Below are 18,860 nucleotides of genomic sequence, written 5' to 3'. Positions count from 1 at the left end.
ATAATAATAATAATAATAATAATAAAAAGAAAGAAATATAAGAAGCCAAGGGAAAAAAAAAACAAAAAACAATAATGGTTTCAAATCTTTTCCTTTAATGAGGCAAAACTGCTCTATGGGTACAAAGTTTTAATATTCAGAAAAAAATTGGCTTTTTCTTTAAGGAAATTATATTGATTGGGCTTTCTCTCAAACTAATTTAGTTGTGCTTACCATTATTAAGATTAAATAACATTTACTTGGATTAAGTTGTAAAAAAAATTATAAGACTTTCTAGTGTTTTTTAATCCTAAGCCATTTATCACTGATGGGCCTTCACGTGTATACTTGAAAACAAAATATGTACATACAAGTGTTACGCCAGTTTGAAGATTCTAGTGGTGTAAGTCACCTAAATCAGTTGTCAGTACTGTATCCAGAAACCAATCTTGGAAATGTATGATGAGGCTCTTGTAAAATAGCTGAAAAGAAATTACTGTGTGCTGATTGTCAGTTTGTCCTTGTTTTGCTGTATACTTTTTAAATGAAAGATTTATCCTCATACTGAATTTCCAAAACTGATACTTGCAGTTACCATTTTTTTTTTAAATGATGGAAAGAAAAGTTAACTATCTTACTTTGGTAAGTTTGGCACAGGGCCTACCACATTTTTGAGGCTCTAGGTCACAGTCTTGTCACTAGAATGCTAGCAGATAAATGCAAGGAGCAACCTAACCACTTTAATACAATGGATTGTATATTGGGTTGAAGTGTTTCAGACAGTAACTACTGGACACCAAATCCCAGGGTTTTATTTTGTGACATATTAGAGAGAATGATGGGGTTTCCTGCAGTATAAATACACTATTAAATAATTCTTAGCAAACAATTATTTAATAATTCAAAGGCCTTTGACTCCTGGGTCCGAAAAAGACACCAATACCTGCTAAATCTTGAGCACTGACACCAAATGAAGCCTCGTCTTCAGACTCAGGAGAAGGTGACAATCAAAATGAACTGCTTCCATGAGACATAGGGCTAGAAATTAAAACATTCAATCCCTCTATGCCCAGGAACTATTGCAGAAAAGGTGAGCATGTGAGCTTGTAAGGGCTGATTTTGAGTTATAAAATTAGTTCAGGGTTTTTCTATAAATTAAACATTAACATCTAAAGCACACTGATGCAAGGCCAATGTCTGGGCCCCTGTGTCATAACAGGGTTTTCTTGGAGCATTACTCTACTCTTTAATAGGAAATTGTAAAACGTAATAAAAAGATGGCTGAGTGTGGTGGCTCAGGCCAGGGGTGGTGGCTGAAGCCTGTAATCCCAGCACTTTGGGAGGCTGAGGCAGGCGGATCAGCTGAGGCCAGGAGTTGGAGACCAGCCTGGCCAACATGGTGAAACCCCGTCTCTACTAAAAATACAAAAATCAGCCGCGTGTGGTGGCATGGCCTGTAATCCCAGCTACTAGGGAGGTTGAGGCAGGAGAATTGCTTGAGCTCAGGAGGCAGAGGTTGCAGTGAGCCAAGATCACATCACTGTAGCCTGGGCAACAGAGCGAGACTCCATCTCAAAAAAAAAAAAAGTTTACAGAAATCCTACCTTACAGTCAAACTGATTAAAATTAGGTTTTTGAGGTTTTATTAAAATTAGCTTTAACATTAAAAATATACCATACAAAGGTAAAATTTGATGTTCTCTTTTGAATAAAATGTTTGTATAATATTGAGATAAAATATTTGTTTACCTTTTGAGTGAACTGTAGGCGGAAGAAAAGGAAGAGGGAGAGACTTTTAGTGGGCCTCATGCTGCCTTTATTAGGCCTTATTGTTTGGGAAACTGAGTCGCCTATCAAAGGGTAAATGTGCTTGTTTTATCTTTTTGGCTAAATGAATAACTATTTTATAGTGACCTGTGATCCTATTTTGTGATGTCAAGTGTCTTAAATCTTTGATAACTGACAGACTTCCCAACAGCAAAAATTTCAAGTTCTAAATTCAGGATTTTTTTTTTTAACCTCAAACTAACTTTTTTGTATATTAGCTTCCTTGAAGTCCAAGAGAGACTTCTTCGGTATGTTAGAATTATACAGGAAGCATTATCAAATGTGAGGTGGTATTTAACTTCCTTTGGGTTATATTTATATAGATGTGCTATTAATATGTGTTGCAGGACTATATGAGATTCCTAAAATTCTGATATGTCTTAATATATGGTGTCAGTACTGATGATTATTATGTTAAATTGTTGTATGCCAACAGAAAAAAAATTTCCTTGTCAACTGTGTCTTTATGGGTCTCCTAAGACTTTTGTCATCACAATTGTTGTTTTGCATTGATTCTTTTCAAAAAGTGACTTATAGTCAGATGTAGTCCAGAGCTTGTTTATTTAGGGGACTTCATGAAAAGAAGTCTTGAATGCAGATTTCTGATAACTTTGGAGATTGTGCCACTGGAATACAGAAAACTTCTAGGACTCTTAGAGTCCTAGAAAACGTCCTACAGAAAATTTCTAGGACTCTTAATTAGAGTCCCTCTTAATTAAAAGGCTGACATGCTTATAAAGATTACTAACCCAATATGAAGCACAGCAGGAGTTGATTGCATGGACTGAACTAATGTGGGACGGAAATAATTTTTTATAGTTTTGTTTGAAAAAGTCTGGAGAATTTCAGTTTTTGGAATCTGGAGAATTTTTTCTTTTAAGCTCTTCATAACCTTTAAGAATACAGTATATTAAGTAGAGTATACCCTTGTAAACAGAATTTGAGGCATTTTCTCTCTCCCTAATTTCTCCAGAATTTATAAACCATTTGTGAATATTCTTAATTCACGGCAAAGTGTTTTCTTGCATACATTTAATAAAAATCTGTTTTCTTTTATAATGGGACACAGTTGGAGGAACAAGTTATTTTCCCAGGGCTTTGACTGAAATGGCCTTGTGAGAGGTTCCAGCAAAGCCAATTAGGAGAGCCCATATGGGCAATAATTTTTGCTGCACTTCGTGTGGGTAAATAAGCCAAGTATATGTAACTGAGCCTTATTTTGCAGGTAGGCCCATCCAGCTGTGATATGTCTTTGGTGGAAGTGGGGAACAGTAATGATACAGATTGCGTCTCAGAAGAAAACGATAGTATTAGATTAACTTTTGATTCCTGGATGGCCACGTGGTCACCCATAGTATAGAACTGCCCACACCATTCCTCAGCATGAAGCTGCCAGAAAGATTGAGGATCAGATTCCCCATGATCCAGGAATTGATAAATAGAAAGAGGGGGACTGAAACCAACACAATAGTCCCATATACAATTCTTTCAAATAAACATAAAAATTGACCCTCCTGATCTTAAAGCTGAAACTTATATTTGTTTTATCTGAGTTCCTTCCCCAGGAAAAGGACCCCCAGGCCTCTCAAAAGGTATAAAAGAACTGAAACTCATCCGATCATCACATCTAGACAATGAGACACCAGGCCCCTCATTTACATGACTGCTTCCTTACCCCTCTGGAGTCCATTTTCCAACACCTAGTTATATTTCTTTCCTTCTATCCATACCCCTAATTTCAATGGGTCAGGGAGATGGATTTGAGACTGATCTCCTACCTCCTCTACTGCAGCTCCCAATTAAAGCCTTGGCAATACACCCATAGAAGCCATAAAATAAAAGACTAATAAATTCAACTACATAAAATTCAAAAATTTACATGTGACAAAAACTCATCACAAATATCAAATGACAAACTAAGAAAAAGTATTTCTGATACATATATAAAGAGTTAATTTCTTAATATTAAAAAACACTTATACATCAATAAGTGATTTTTGCCCAATAATCTGTGAGCTACGAATAGGAAGAGATATTTCACAGAAAAGAAACAAAAGGGTGATTATCGTACATTCAAACAAATTTATAAATATATAAAATACAAATTTTCACTTCTCATTTCGACAAAGACCAAAAAATTTGATAATATTGAGTCAACAAGCATAGGAAGAGAGGCACCCTTACAGAGTTTTGGTGAGAATGCAAATTCATTCAATTGGTAGGCAATTATGCAATATCAACATTTAAAATACACATAGCTTTTGACCCATTAATTCAACTCTTAGGAATTTCTCCTAGTTATATACTCATACCAGTGTACAAGAACTTATACACATGAGGTTCATGTCAGTGTTATTTGGTAGAACAAAAAAACTTAAAAAAAATATCCATTGATATGGCCAGGCACGGTGGCTCACGCTTGTAATCCCAGCACTGTGGGAGGCCGAGGCGGGTGGATCACGAGGTCAGGATATCGAGACCACGGTGAAACCCCGTCTCTATTAAAACTACAAAAAAAATTAGCCGGGCGTGGTGGCGGGCGCCTGTAGTCCCAGCTGCTCGGAGAGGCTGAGGCAGGAGAATGGCGTGAACCCGGGAGGCGGAGCTTGCAGTGAGCCAAGATTGCGTCACTGCACTCCAGCCTGGGCGACAGAGTGAGACTCCGTCGCAAAAAAAAAAAAAAAAAAAAAAGAAATATCCATGGATATAGGATTGAAAATAAGTCATGTTATAGTTTTACCAAAGAAGACTGTACAAACATTAAAGAAAATTATATACAGAAGATATATTCATAATAATTAAAAGTAAAAGGGAAAACAGTATCTAGCATGTTTCCATTTATGAAGAAAATATATCAATTTATTTACGCTTCCCGTGCTAAATTAATTCTGAAAGATACATGAGTATTGAGGAAACTCTCCAGGAAATTGGTCTGGGGGCAAAGATTTCTTTGTGGAGCAATACCCCATAAGCACAGACAGCCAAAGCAGCAAAAGTGGACAAATGGGATCACATCAAGTTAAAAAACTTCTGCACAGCAAAGGAAACAATCAACAAAATGAAGAGACAACCTCAGAATGGGAGAAAATATATTTACAAACTATTCATCTGGACAAGGGATTAATAACCAGAACATATAAGGAGCTCAAACAACTCATTAGAAAAAAAAATCTAATAATCCTACTGAAAAATGGACAAAAGATCTGAAAAGACATTTCTCAAAAGAAGACATACCTCAAAAGAAGACATACAAATTGCAAACAGGTCTGTGAAAAGGTGCTCAACGTCAGTGATCATCAGAGAAATGCAAATCACAACTACACTGAGATATCATCTCACCCGTTAAAATGGCTTTTATCCAAAAGACAGGCAATAATGAATGCTGGCAAGGATGTGGAGAAAAAGAGAACCCTTGTACACTGATGGTGGCAATATAAATTAGTACAGCTACTATGGAGACCAGTATGGAGATTCCCCAAAAAAACTAAACATAGGCTCACGCCTGTAATCCCAACACTTTAGGAGGCTGAGGTGGGAGGATCACCTGAGCCTACGAGTTCAAGACCAACCCGGGCAATAAAGTGAGACCTCGTCTCTATAAAAAAAAATCCAAAAATTAGCTGAGTGTGGTGGTGCATGTCCATGGTCCCAGCTACCTGGGAAGCTGAGGCAGGAGGATTGCTTGAGTCCAGGAGGTTGAGGCTCCAGTGAGCCATGATCACGCCACTGCACTCCAGCCTGGGTAACAGAGCAAAAACCTGTCAAAAAAAAAAAAAAAAAGAAAACCTAAAAATACAACTACTATATAATCCAGCAATACCACTGCTAGGCATATAACCAATAACCAAAAGAAAGGAAATCAGTATATTGAAGAGATATCTGCACTCCTATGTTTACACAATAGCCAAGATTTGGAAGCAAACTAAATGTCCATCAAGAGACAAATGGATAAAGAAAACGTGGTACATATACACAATGGAGTGCTACTCAGCCATAAAAAAGAATGAGATCCTGTCATTTGCAACAACCTGGATGGAACTGAAGAACTCTACATTAAGTGAAATAAGCCAGGCATGGCAAAATAATTTTGCATGTTCTCACTCATTTGTGGGAGCTAAAAATTAAAACAATTGAACTCATGGAGATAGAAAATAGAATCATGGTTACTAGAGGCTGGGAAAGGTAGTGGGGTGAGGAGTGGGGGTTTGGGTGGGAGAAGGGCAGATGGTTAATGTATACAGAAAATAGAATTAGATAGAATAAATAAGACCTAGTATTTGATAGCGCAACAGGGTGGTTACAGTCAACAATAATTTATTGTACATTTTCAAATAACTGGAAGTATAATTGGAATGTTTGTAACACAAAGAAACGATAAATGCTTGAGGTGATGGATATCCCATTTACCCTGTGATTATTATGCATTGTATGCCTGTATCAAAATATCTCACGTACCCCATAAATATATACACCTACTATGTACCCATACAAAATAAAAATAAAACATTTTTTAAAAGAGAGATACATGAGGAAGAAAGACAGGAGGAGACAGGGATGAGAAAGAGACAGCTATACACCTCTTTTGCCTTTTAAATTTTGTGCCATGTATAAGTATGCTTACTTTAAAAAAAAAATAGTCTTAGGGATTGAAATAAAATAGATACAAAGGCCCTCCCTCCATCAAGAGACCTCTATCCTGATCCTCCAATCTTTCTCACAATTGCTCTCCAGTCCGCCCTTCTATATTCTGCTAGAGATACACTGCATTTCTTACTGCCAAATGAACTCCATGGCCCATTCCCTAGTTTCAGCGTGAGCCGGTGAGTTTTTCTCCCACCGGGAAGAGTCATTTCACCCACAGCCTGCACTGTTAAACTTAACTTCAACTACCCAGGAGCCCTCTCTGATGGCCATGATCCTCACTATGATTTCTCTTTTCTGAAATGGAATGTTTGTGGCCAGAGCCTTACAAATGAGTATATAAGTCTATTTGTCCTGATTGTTGGCTCTTGCTTTGGATGAATTTGTCTTGTCTTTGAAACTACATTTTTAAGTATCTTGAAAGCAGAAAGCCAATGTGGCTCAAATGTCTTTGTATCCTCAGCATTCCCCAGCTTAGGGCTCAGCACATATTGGATGCTTGTCACATCTGCTGGGTGGACTGGATACTGAGGAAGGACCAAAGCCCCTTTGGAGATCTTGAGCCCAAAGGTTTCTTGGCCTGAGACCACTATTGCCAGAGCAAGACTCTCTCAAGGAAATTCAGGAATACTGAGGTATTGGTGGCATATCACAATATCTACAAAAGCTAGGCAGGTAAATCAATAGTCTGGCTATGGAAGTAATGGGTCCTGAAGCTGAATTGGAAAATACATGCCCTGCCTAAAAATTTACAAAATCCAGATTTGAGAAAAATAAACAAACCAAAAAACATCCTCAGGCAAACAGCATACATCCAACCATGAACAGCAACTAGTCACTTGTGACCCACAGTCAGAAGTGGCCGCTAACCTATCTCTGCAGGCATTCATCTCCCTGAGCATGAATGTGCCTCCATGGAAGGTTGCATTTACAATCTCTCCTAACCCATCTGCAAGCTTGAGGCCACACAGACCGGATATGTACGACTACCTTGGCCTCTCCCTACCACCCTACCACATCAGCCATGGTCCCCTTCCTGCACCTCTGTTACCAATCACCCATTGCCTGAAACATCAAAGATCTCCATTTCCAAGCCATAACAAGACTCCGCCCTCCCTAAATTCATGTGTGTTTCTCAGGTATATTTTAAAACTAGTGGGAGAGTTAGTGGAGGTTCCTCTGGCCTAACCACCCCTTCTCATGAGGTGACCCCTGTGCCAAAGCACTCAGTTTTCTGAGGACAGGTGACCATACAGTTGTGACAGAGAGAGCCGAGACATCAGGCTGGTATAGGGAGTGGAAAGTGAAGACAGACTAGGAAATAGACACTGCTTGTGGCACCTTCAGTCCCAGGCTCACAACACCCTCATCTACAGATTGAATCACCACATGAGCTTCCCTATTACATGTGCCTTATGACACAGGAGAGCTTTGTGATGCAGTCTGGTGGCCTAGTTCCGTCCTCTGTGAGGTGGACATGACAAGGTCTAGCACTGGGAGTCATTAGGCACCAGAACCCTGAACGCCGAGATAGAGGGATCGCTGATCTCATGCTAATGAGGTTGAGACCATGTTGAGCCCTACTTTTGTTCCGTGGGATGTTGGATATCCCTTATACATCTGTGGATCCATCTTCATCATTATTCTAATTATCTGGCAAGTGAAAAGGAGCCACCATAAATTGAGTCCGGAGCCTAAAAGGAGCTGCTGCCGGGTAGGGCTATGATCCTAACCGAACTAATTAAGCGTCAGATAAGAAGCTTATAAGTTCTTAGCATGCCCCCTTATAATCCCCACCCCAGAATTTTTATAGCATACCTTCAGTTCCCTTTGTGTAATACTTTTCTTCTCAGAGACTATAATTCCTTACCAGGCCCTTCCCGCAACATACTCTGATTGAAAAGCCAAGAACCTCTCTATTTGGCTTGGGTTGAGAACTAGATAATAAAAAGTCTATCTTGCTGGATCTCGGAAGATCTCTGAATATGGGGGAGTTTTCTGGTTGGCGGGCTCGTAAGCAGAAGTCCTTTGGTTGTTAGAACCATTTACCCTTTTGTCTGTTCTGCTTTTCCTCCTGTATCATCCTCAGCACCCAGCAGGACTCATCTGGGAATCAGATGGGAGGTATAGAACTTGGAAAAGCCTCCAAGTGAATCCGAAATAAGCAGAGAAGGAAAATGGGGTAAAAAGGTGGAATAGGCAAAGGAAATCCAGGAGAGTGTATAAAATACAGATAGATATATAGAAAGGGAGTGGAAAATGTATGTAAGTTTTGTCTCATTTTGGACATGAGAAAGAAAATGGTGTCCTAGCTTCACATTCTAATGTTTTTGTCTTCGAAGTGTCACCGTAAAGTCAGGCAAAGAGCTAGAGGTGCAGCATCAACAGGTAAAGTCCCAATCTCTCCTGTGACTCCCTTCCACTGCGGGTGTTTCCCATGAATCCTGTCCCTCTGTGACCTCTGGAGCCAAAAGCCAGGTTCTCTGCCACTGAAGACTCCAGTTCCCCAGACTGAAACTTCCATGGGTGGGAAATCATAACTTGAGAATGTTCCAAAATCCTGTACCTCAATGCCCTGGAAATGAAGAATTAAGAAAGTAGAGCAGATGTTCTTAATTGTATAACTTACTAGTTTTATGACCCTGTGGAAGTCATTTCATCTCTCATTCTTATCCACAAAATGAGCAAAACACTGACAATCCTGCCTCACTCACATTGTGGTTGTAAAAATCAAGTGAAATTAGATATGGGACACTGTGTTATAGTGATGCTGTACTCAGACATGCCTTGGAGTACGGACTTTTCAGGATTGTAGTCTTTTCCTGATGAGAGTCAAAGGCCTTACTATTCAGCTTCCTATAGGATGCCTATGAAATTATCCCATGCCATATAACACTGTCTCCCCGTTCCTCAGCTAGGAGATGTTCCCGGAAAGAAGCTGAGAAGCCACAGAAGCTGCTCTCCATCATTAAAAGGTGATCTATTGCTCTTTGCACTCTTTCAACAACCAGACTGGCCTATGATGATTTCTTGGCTTGGCCTGGGGCAGGACTAAGGAGAAAGATAACGGCTGGGAGGGAGACATGCACAGTGGAAGCAGGGACACTGGTTGAGAGGGTTGCCAGGGAAGAGTGGGGTTCACATGTCTCAGGAGAGATGAGCCGCCCAGTTCAGCTCTGTGCTAGGATAACAGCAGCTCTACTATTCAGGATTTTACTAGTGCATAATTCATAAAACATATTACATGGAGCTGCACTCAGCCATGAGATAAGTTACCCAGTTAAGAGAATGGGATTTGAATAAAGAAGTCATCCTTGTCTTATTCTCTTCATACTCTTTCAAGGGAATAAAGCCATACCTTTTCAAGGGAAAATACCTGACTCTGGCTAGACTCTGCTGACATGGACTCCTCCGGTTCTGTCTTCAGTGAGGCCAGTACTTGGGACACTCCTTACACAGGAGTCTATTATATTATCCTCTCCTTAAGAGCTCTAGAGAACAGGACTGGTTCCCGAGAGATGCTGGGTATAATATTAGGGGTACCAAATACTCCAGAATGCAGAAGTCCCACAAGGACCTCATTTTCTACAGCTTGGAAGTACTGAATACAGGCTTTGGATTTCTTAGCCTCAAATGAGACTGGCCTGGGCTCTAACTGGTGATGTTCCTGGTGATGCCCCATCACGTAACCACCTGGCTCAGTTCTCCTAGTTCAGCTTTTCAATAAGGTCAACAGAGAACTGACCCCAGCTCCCAGCCCTCTCTGAGGGCCATACCCTCCCATGGGTTGTCTGAAGCCTTGCCCAACAAGCTCCAGACCATCAGCCCAGCCCACCACACCTTGCCAAATGGCATTTTCTTAGCAAGGAAGGCAGACAGGTAGACAACAAGATGGTATAGGCCCCAGGGTTTTCAGGACTGGGAAATGAGAGTGCCAACTCCAGCCCACACTCTTCCAAGAAGGCAGATGTCACTCCATCATTAATTTTGCCGTGTTTCCCTTCCCAGGCAGGGCTGGCTTCCTCCAGAGGGAAGTGTGCGGCGTATCCTGTGTGCAGATCCCTGCTGCCAAATCTGCAATTCTGTGGCTCTGGAGATTCAGCAATTGCTGGCGGGTGAGAACAACCAGATCTCCCTGACTTTATCGGAGCCATTGCAGGGCTCCTCTTGCCTAGAGACGCTGTCTATGTCCAGTATGTCTTTAGATCAGAGTGTGGAATTTCATTCCTGGCACACCAGAGAGCTTTCACCGGCATCTGTAACCCCAACACCGTCACAATTAACGGATCAGAAATCTTTAACCCAGTCAGCTGCCCAGTCAACATATACACATGGCATACGAGATCACTGCGCTGATCACCTCCACCTAGGGCCGGAATTTCAAGTGCCAGATGTGCTCACGGGCCCAAACACAATGGCTTCTTCAAGGCTTGAGAAGCCAAGGGCTCCACTGAACCAGGAGGAGATGATGCAGAGCAACCCCAGCTCTGCCCAGGGAAACCAAGGCCAGCATCACTTGAATTCTCAGGTCTCCTTGCTGTCCCTGAACCCAGAAACCCTGAACCTGATGCATCCGATGGCCTCACATATGGTCCTCCCTGCCCACCTGCCATTTCACTGTCCTGAAGTGCTGAGGCTTCTTGACATACATGTTAAAAAATGGATGCATTTCCAGAGGTGGGGGCTGCCCAGACGTGTGGAGGAGTCCCTGAGGCAGCTTATGCCAAACCCACCATTGTATTACCAACCTGGAAATGACCAGCCAGTTTCTTTCAAACTGAATAATACTTCTCAGGTCTCTCTTCATAGATTTGAGACCATTTCCCTCCAGACCTGGTGTTCATGTGTGGCTGGCCAGCCCACCCAGACCTTCTGGGTTTCTGAATGGTCCATTATGAACCCAGAACAAAGACACCACTGTCAGCAAAGTCCAAACCCTATGGCTCTAGCCTTGCGCTCTCCAGCCCTTAAAGCCCTAAGTGGCCCCCATCCACTGTCTGGGGGACAAGATAATGACTCAGGGAGTGATCTCCAGCAGAAATACAGCCAGCTATTCTGTGGGCTCCCTTCTCTGCACAGTGAGTCCCTGGTTGCCACTTTCATGAGATCTCAAGGCCGCCCCAAGAAAGAAAAAGTGCCCAAGCCCGCCTTGAAGGATCCTTTTCTCTTCAATGAGCTCTCCTTCCCCCAGCTGCTCCCTAAAACTTCACCCCAGTCAGCCCCACCCTCTTCCCCACTTTCCCCAAATTGGGTGTCTCCATCTGAACATCAACGAGCTCAGATCAATGTCCCATTTCTGACTCTGGCTGAGTATGAAGCCTTGGAGTGGCACCTGCTACAGAGGCAACTCCAGCTTCAGTGGGGCTGGCCAGCTGCCCTCCAGAGGTCTCAGCACACCCAGTGCCTCATGCAGCATGAGCCCTGTGGCAAAGCTCAGCCTCCTGAGACCGTGACAGCTTCCCAGCCAGGGAAGTCCATCTCAGTGCTTACCAGGGAACCACTCTTCTTCCCGGAGCATGCCCGGAAGCTGCTGGAATTCCACATCCAGAAACAGTTGATTCACCATCGCTGGGGCCTGCCTCAGAAGATCCAGCAGTCCATCCAGTTGCTCCTTACCTCCACTGACCAGCAGACTGTGTCCTGCAGCAGCACAGCCCTAGCCAATGTGAGCATCCCCCAGACTGTAGCCCTAGAGGCCAACGGGGCTTGCGATGTGCTGTCACCCATTGTGGCCCCAGTGTCCATCCCCATGCCACACTTGTTAACCCAGGCCAAAGCAATATTGCAGAACCACATCGACTCCAAATGTGAACAGATCCACCAGGGCAAGATCCCTGCCTGTGTACGTAGGTCCTGGGACTGCAGAATTTCTGGTGGCCTGGCAGTGGCTCCTTTAACCTGCATTCCAGAAAGCCAGTTCCTGGTACTGCAGAGAGCAAATGACCCAGACCTACATCACAAAGTTATGCCTTGGATGCCAACGGCCCTTGATCAGCAGCAAAAGGCTTTACCAGGTACTATCACTGAACACCCTAAGCTGCTCCGAGTCTTGTCTATGGAAACCATTGAGAAACTGGAGACAACTTTACGGCACAAGCATCTGGCCTTCCTGTCGGGGCTGCCTGCTCTGTATTATGTGGCGCTCCCCAGGGCCCTGGCCCCGGCAGTCACTAGCCAATCTGTCATCACAGAGATGGTGCCTAGGCCTGTGGAGATGCTGCCTCTAGAAAGCCAGACACATCCTGCTAGCCCCCACTCACTCCAGACACATACACTGACCAAACTAAACTTCCACCTGAGAAAAAAGGTCCTAGAGATACAATGGGGAATTCCCATTAGGGCAAGGAAGTCCAGGGAACAAACTGCTGCAATACCAGAGAACATATCCACACAGAAGTCTCTTGAAAGTCTAAACCACCAAGGGGAGACATTGCTCCAGGAACTGCCCATTCCACCAGACACCCTTCCTGCCCCTAATCCAGAAGGGGTTCACCTTAAAGAACAGCTGGCCAATGACTTGAAGGCAGTGCAGCAGAACCAAAAGCAATCTAGTTTCAAAGCTGTACCCCAGGGTTCTGCCCACTCGGTCTCCAAGATCTCACAACGCAGTGGGGACATGACAAAGGCCCACATGCTTTGTGTTCGGGTGGACGCCAATGTGAACAACCCCAGCCTCGAGGAACCCTGGAGCCCTGAGCCCCAAAGCCCTGGCAAGAGCAAGGACCCAGCTCATGTCCCCATGCTAGCAGGAAAGAGAGAGGACCCACAGGAAACCAAAGCAGCCAGAGACCACAGAGAAGGGGATACAGGGTTTGGGCGCTCCTCAACCAGAGAAGAGAGACGCCCTGCTGAAGACCAGAGGCCAGCAGGGATGCTTCCAAACAAGACACCCCGAGGGTCCTGGCAATGGAGCCGTAGCTTTCATCTTGCTGATCCCTGTCAACACAGCCCCCGGCACCACCCTCAGCTTAAGCTCCAACAGCTACCTCCACGAGTCCCTGGGGAGAAAGAATCTGACAGTAACCTGCAAGACAGTCAAACCGAGCTAACTGTCATCCTTGGACTAGCAACAATTACTAAGAATGCCCAGACTGTGGTGCCCCAGGCTTCACAGGGTCAGCCTTTCCTGAGCCAACCAACTCAGGGTAAGCCTTTGCAGGGCCTAACTTTGCAAGGGAAGGTTTTGCATGGGCTGGTGATGCCAACCCATAGTCAAAAGAAGCCCAGCCTTCCAGAATCTAGCTTGACAAATAAAATCAAGTGTTTTCTGCAGCATATCATCCCCAGGACAAAAGGCAAAGGGCATGAGGACTCCATATTCTCAGCTGCTGCAAAGGAGGCCAAAACCAGAAAAGAAAATGCTGCAAAGGTCCTGGCTCCAGCCAAGAGCCCTGTGGGGAGAAGTAAGACAGAGAAGCCGACAGGATGCTCCAAGGCCCAATCTCGTCCTGCTCAGAAGCTGGTGGGCCCAGCCTTCTTGGATGGTCCCCAGTCCCTAGACAATAAGCTCCGGCTACACTCCAGACAAACTGGCTCTGCCTCAGCCCTGGGCTACCCCCGCCACTGCCCTCGTCACTGTCCTCGAGAGGCTTGTGCCACCAAACCTGGGCACCCAACCTAGTTCCTGACCCTCACCTCAGATACAAACTAAATTAGTCTGCTCACGAAGAACATGCAGACTTTGGATTCAACTAATATAAGGTCTTACTATGCATTAGCCACTCTCCTAGGCCCTGGAGTTACGGGACAGTGGAAAATATTCTGGTGGGATGGATGGTAAATGTTCAGAAATCAAGCATGACCTTTAACTTCAGTGCACTCCAGATAAGGGCTTTTCTTCTTTGATGTGGAATGGTGACCCATCTGAAAGGTAAGTCAAAGCTCCTTCCCTAGAGAGGAAGGACTTTTTAGTCTCCCTCACACCTTCCCTTAACACAATAAAGCAGAGACAAGGAGCAGACAGACAATGTATTGCTGAGAAATATAGAGTGTATTTCTAGTGGCACCTGCCCCACCTGCACATTTATGGAAATGACAATACTGGTCCAAATGACAATACTGGTCCATAAATGTGCAGGTGGGGCAGGTGCCACTAGAAATACAGGTGGCTCCCCACCTGCTGCAGCCCTCCAGAGGACCAGTATTGTCATTTCCATAAATGTGCAGGTGGGGCAGGTGCCACTAGAAATACACTCTATATTTCTCAGCAATACTTTGTCTGCTCCTTGTCTCTGCTGTACTGTGTTAAGGGAAGGTGTGAGGGGGGCTAAAAAGTCCTTCCTCTCTAGGGAAGGAGCTTTGACTTACCTTTCAGATGGGTCACCATTCCACATTAAAGAAGAAAAGCCCTTATCTAGAGTGCACTGAAGTTAAAGGTCATGCTTGATTTCTGAACATTTACCATCCATCCCACCAGAATATTTTCCACTGTCCCGTAACTCCAGGGCCTAGGAGAGTGACTAATGCATAGTAACACCTTATATTAGTTGAATCCAAAGTCAGGGCTGTGGAGACAGACGAAGCATTGATCATTGTAATGGGGCTATGAGGTGTGTGGTAGTGCCACAGGAGGAAGTAATCAGCTGGTGAGGAGCTGTAATAAAATTACTCTCAGAGTAATAAAATTTTATTACTCTCAAAATAATAAAAATTACTTTGAAAGCATCTTGTTTTCAACAATTAAGTATTTGACTGTTTATTATGTGCCAAGAACTATGCAAAACACATCAATGAACATGACACAGGCCTTGACCCAGTGGAGCTCATGATCCCATGGGGTCGACAGTCTATTACTCCCAAACTGTCCAGTCAGATTATAAACTTGGAAGCCCAATATTCGTCTCAAACCATACAAAAATAAATGAACTAGTTTTCTACCCTTCACCACCACTCAATCACACATACCAAACCCACTCTATTCACGATATTTCTCACTTCAGTGAATGGCAGCTCCATCTTTCCAGTTATTTAGGACAAAAACAATGGTGTTATCCTTGATTTGTTTCCTGACCCACAGTAAATCCTGTTATCTCTACCTTCAAGCATGCATTGAGAAAATGCCCACTTCTCACCCTCTCTACTGCTACCATCACTCCAGTAGCATCATAACTAATCTCCCCATTTCATCCTGAGACCATTCAACCAACAGTTCATCTTCAACACAGAAGCCTGATGGTCCTCAGGGAGGGTCCTGGCTTCAGATAATACAGAGAGAGAAAGAGAGATAGAGAAAACCATGCAACTGGATAACACACCAAACAACTAAGTGTAAATGGAGACATCTAAGGAGTGGGCCCTGAGACTCTTCTATGTTAAGAAACTGGAAAGTAAAGGAGGGACTAGTAAACAGAGGAAACTGACAAGCAGTAGCCAGTGAGATGGAAGGAAAACAAGATGAGTGTGGAATACTAGAAGCCAAACAAGAAAGTTTTTCAAGGAGAGATCAACCACATGAAAAGTTGCCAGTCAGCCAACTAAGATGAGGAGTGTTAGATTTAGCCACACAGAGATCATTCATGACCTTAAGAGGTGCAGCCTCAGGTGAATGATGGAGATGAAGGTGTGACTGGAGTGGATTCAAGAGAGAGTGGACAGCTGGGCGCAGTGGCTCACACCTGTAATCCTGGCACTTTGGGAGGCTGAAGCGGGTGGATCACCTGAGGTCAGGAGTTCGAGATCAGCCTGGCCAACATGGTGAAACTCTGTCTCTAGTAAAAATACAAAAATTATCTGGGCGTGGTGGTGCGCACCTGTAATCCCAGCTACTCAGGAGGCTGAGGAGAATCACTTGAACCCAGGAGGTGGAGGTTGCAGTGAGCCCAGATTGTGCCATTGCATTCCAGCCTGGGCGATAAGAGCAAAACTCCGAGAAAGAGAGAGTGAGAGAGAGAATGGAAAGACAGCAATTAGTGTTAGAAAGGGTAATACAGGCCAGACGCAGTGGCTCATGCTTGTAATCCCAGCACTTTGGGAGGCCGAGGCAGGCGGATCACGAGGTCAGGAGATCGAGACCACGGTGAAACCCCGTCTCTACTAAAAATACAAAAAATTAGCTGGGCGTGGTGGCGGGCGCCTGTAGTCCCAGCTACTTGGAGAGGCTGAGGCAGGAGAATGGCATGAACCCAGGAGGCGGAGCTTGCAGTGAGCCCAGATTGCACCACTGCACTCCAGCCTGGGCGACAGAGCGAGACTCCGTCTCAAAAAAAAAAAAAAAAAAAAAAAAAAAAAAAAAAAAAAAAAAAAAAAAAGAAAGGGTAATATAAACTCCTCAAGGAGGTCTGTTCAAATAAAAATACAGAAATATGAGGCATTAGAACCCAAAATGGCTTTCAAAAAAGACTGGAGACATAGCATAGTGGATGTTAATGGAAAAAATCCAGTTGAGATGGATAAATTAACGACGCAGGAGCTCAAGGGGAGAACTGCTGGAACAATGTTGTGGTGCAGAAGTGAAGGAATGGGAGCAAGTCCCCAAGTTGACAGGCTGGCTTTGGCTAAAAATACAGAACTTCACTGGTGGTAGAGAGAAGGTAGAGTTAATGAGGGAGGACTTCATGGACTAGAAGAAAGGATTCCTCCACATATAAGGGAGTGTGGGCAAAGACCCAGAGGGATGAGTGAGGACCTGGGAAGGGACCATGTCTGTGGGAAGGGGGAACCGTATGGAGAACCAAAGCTGGAAAGCTGGAGGTGGAGAAAGATTCTGGAAGTTACCACGGAAAGTTTCTGTTAGGTCCCAAGCAGTTGGTTGTGAGTACATAGGTGGGTGAAAAGGTGATCAAAGCTGCTGCTGATATCTGTGCAGCAGGTGCTCTTGGAAGACTGTACCAGCAGAAGAGATCACAGAGAAAGCTCTAAATGCATGGAGCCTGTGTAAGAGCATGAGGCTGGAGATGGAGAAACAGGGCAGAGATGGCATCCTAGTGCTCAGTGAGGTGAGAGACCAGGGAGGTTATATGGGTGGGACGAGAGAATTGGGAAGCAGGAAGACAAAGAAGCTGCCCTGAGAAGATGGAAGGGACATCGATTTTGGACAGCTATTATCCCTCAGGAGGTGGCACCTCTGCATTCCCCTTCTGACCTACCACAGAGGAGCCAAGAGCTGGAAAAAGGGCAGGAAGTGCTGTGACTTCTTTATGACACGTTTGGAGGGACAGTGGGATGCCCCTGGTTCGTAAGGAAACCCAGGATCACTCGCCATCCCATCATCAGGAGGAGGTGATGGCAGGACTTGCTTCCTCTGATAGGACCCCAGCATTTAGCACAAAGTGTCCACTGCTTGGATACAGAAGAGCCAGGATGGGAAGAAGCATGGATGTGTCCCTGCTCTGAATGCTGATTCTGTGCCTAAGGGATGGGGGCCCAGCCCATACATGGTCCCCAGGGCAGAGAGGCACAAGGCCCAAACCTGCTGAACCAACATTCAACAGATGTTTTCCTAAAGCATCCCCAAAGATCAAAGGAGGTCTTGTGACAGGCACATCCTCCCTGCCTGGTGGGAGCGGGGCAGGCAGCCACACAGCTAGAATAGAGGGAGGCCCAGAATGAAGGGAATTGACTCAGGAGGGTCACAGCAGTGTCAGGTAGGGAGCCAGGGGTTAGCGTGCATACATCCTGGTTTAGGGTGGAGCAGGTCCCTCCCATGGTTCCCTACAGGCTCCCACCTGCCTGAGGCCAGCATGGGCTCATGCCGCTAACTAAAGTCCCATGACACAGAACTGGGGGCAAAGATGAGCTGGAACTGATACCTTCAGGATTCTGAGTTCTCAGCAAATTCGAGAGCTAAGCAAAGTCAGGGTCACAGCCTATGATTCATGCAGGATGCTGATGGCGGATGAAGCTTTGCTCATCCCATCCCATAACCCCAGCACAACCCCACCTTCTATCTTCCCCAGGGTGAAGAGAGGCAAGAAGCAAAATTCACATGTAGAGTACAAACTCAAGAATTTACTACTTCGGCCAGGTGCGGTGGTTCGCGCCTGTAATCCCAACACTTTGGGAGGCCGAGGCGGGTGGATCACTTGAGGTCAGAAGTTCAAGACCAATCTGGCCAATGTAGTGAAACCCCTGTCTCTATGAAAAATACAAAAATTAGCCGGGCATGGTAGTGTGCGCCTGTAATCCCAGCTACTCAGGAGGCTGAAGGAGGAAAATCACTTGAATCCAGGAGGCAGAAGTTGCAGTGACCCAAGATCAAGATCGTGCCACTGCACTCCAGCCTGGGCGACAGAGGCAGACTCCATCTCAAAAAAGAAAAAAGAAAATTTACTACTTCAGGTTTGAGGGTAGATGCTAGGAATACATCAGTGCTTGCTTGGGGTCTTTGGTGAATGGTGAATGGTGAATCACCCTGACCTTCCAGAGCTCTTCTCTTGGGCTTTCCAGAAAGGCACTTCAGAATTGGCTGGAGAGAA

General features: G+C 44.5%; 2 protein-coding genes and 1 long non-coding RNA gene across 3 annotated transcripts in view; 1 reads left to right on the top strand and 2 right to left on the bottom strand.

Moving 5' to 3' along the window:
* LOC129490288 (antiviral innate immune response receptor RIG-I-like) overlaps positions 1-18,860 on the bottom strand; it is a 337,723-nt gene that overhangs the window by 88,398 nt on the left and 230,465 nt on the right.
* LOC129490299 (uncharacterized) overlaps positions 3,872-18,860 on the bottom strand; it is a 67,919-nt gene continuing 52,930 nt past the window's right edge. The window contains exon 7 of the long non-coding RNA XR_010113570.1: positions 3,872-5,564. This is a non-coding gene — a long non-coding RNA (uncharacterized lncRNA). The remainder of the gene's footprint in view (positions 5,565-18,860) is intronic.
* Positions 8,018-14,279, top strand: LOC129490278 (protein SPATA31F1). The gene is made up of 4 exons (XM_055294007.2): positions 8,018-8,161; positions 8,790-8,835; positions 9,362-9,422; positions 10,456-14,279. The coding sequence occupies exons 1-4, from the start codon at positions 8,018-8,020 to the stop codon at positions 14,066-14,068; spliced, it is 3,864 nt and encodes a 1,287-aa protein (XP_055149982.1). The 3' UTR covers positions 14,069-14,279.

Source organism: Symphalangus syndactylus, chromosome 9 (genome assembly GCF_028878055.3).
Source record: "Symphalangus syndactylus isolate Jambi chromosome 9, NHGRI_mSymSyn1-v2.1_pri, whole genome shotgun sequence".
Taxonomy (NCBI): Eukaryota; Metazoa; Chordata; class Mammalia; order Primates; family Hylobatidae; genus Symphalangus; species Symphalangus syndactylus.
The sequence above is the reverse complement of the archived record's forward strand: the minus strand, read 5'-3'. Positions and strand labels throughout refer to the sequence as shown.

What these genes read in the sequence shown, in the direction of transcription:
- LOC129490278 (XM_055294007.2), top strand. Translation starts at nt 8,018, where the DNA reads ATGTTGAGCCCTACTTTTGTTCCGTGGGATGTTGGATATCCCTTATAC. An exon ending in CTAAAAGGAGCTGCTGCCGG is followed by an intron (nt 8,162 to 8,789) that starts GTAGGGCTATGA and finishes TTGTCTTCGAAG; the next exon opens with TGTCACCGTAAAGTCAGGCA. An exon ending in CTGCTCTCCATCATTAAAAG is followed by an intron (nt 9,423 to 10,455) that starts GTGATCTATTGC and finishes TTCCCTTCCCAG; the next exon opens with GCAGGGCTGGCTTCCTCCAG.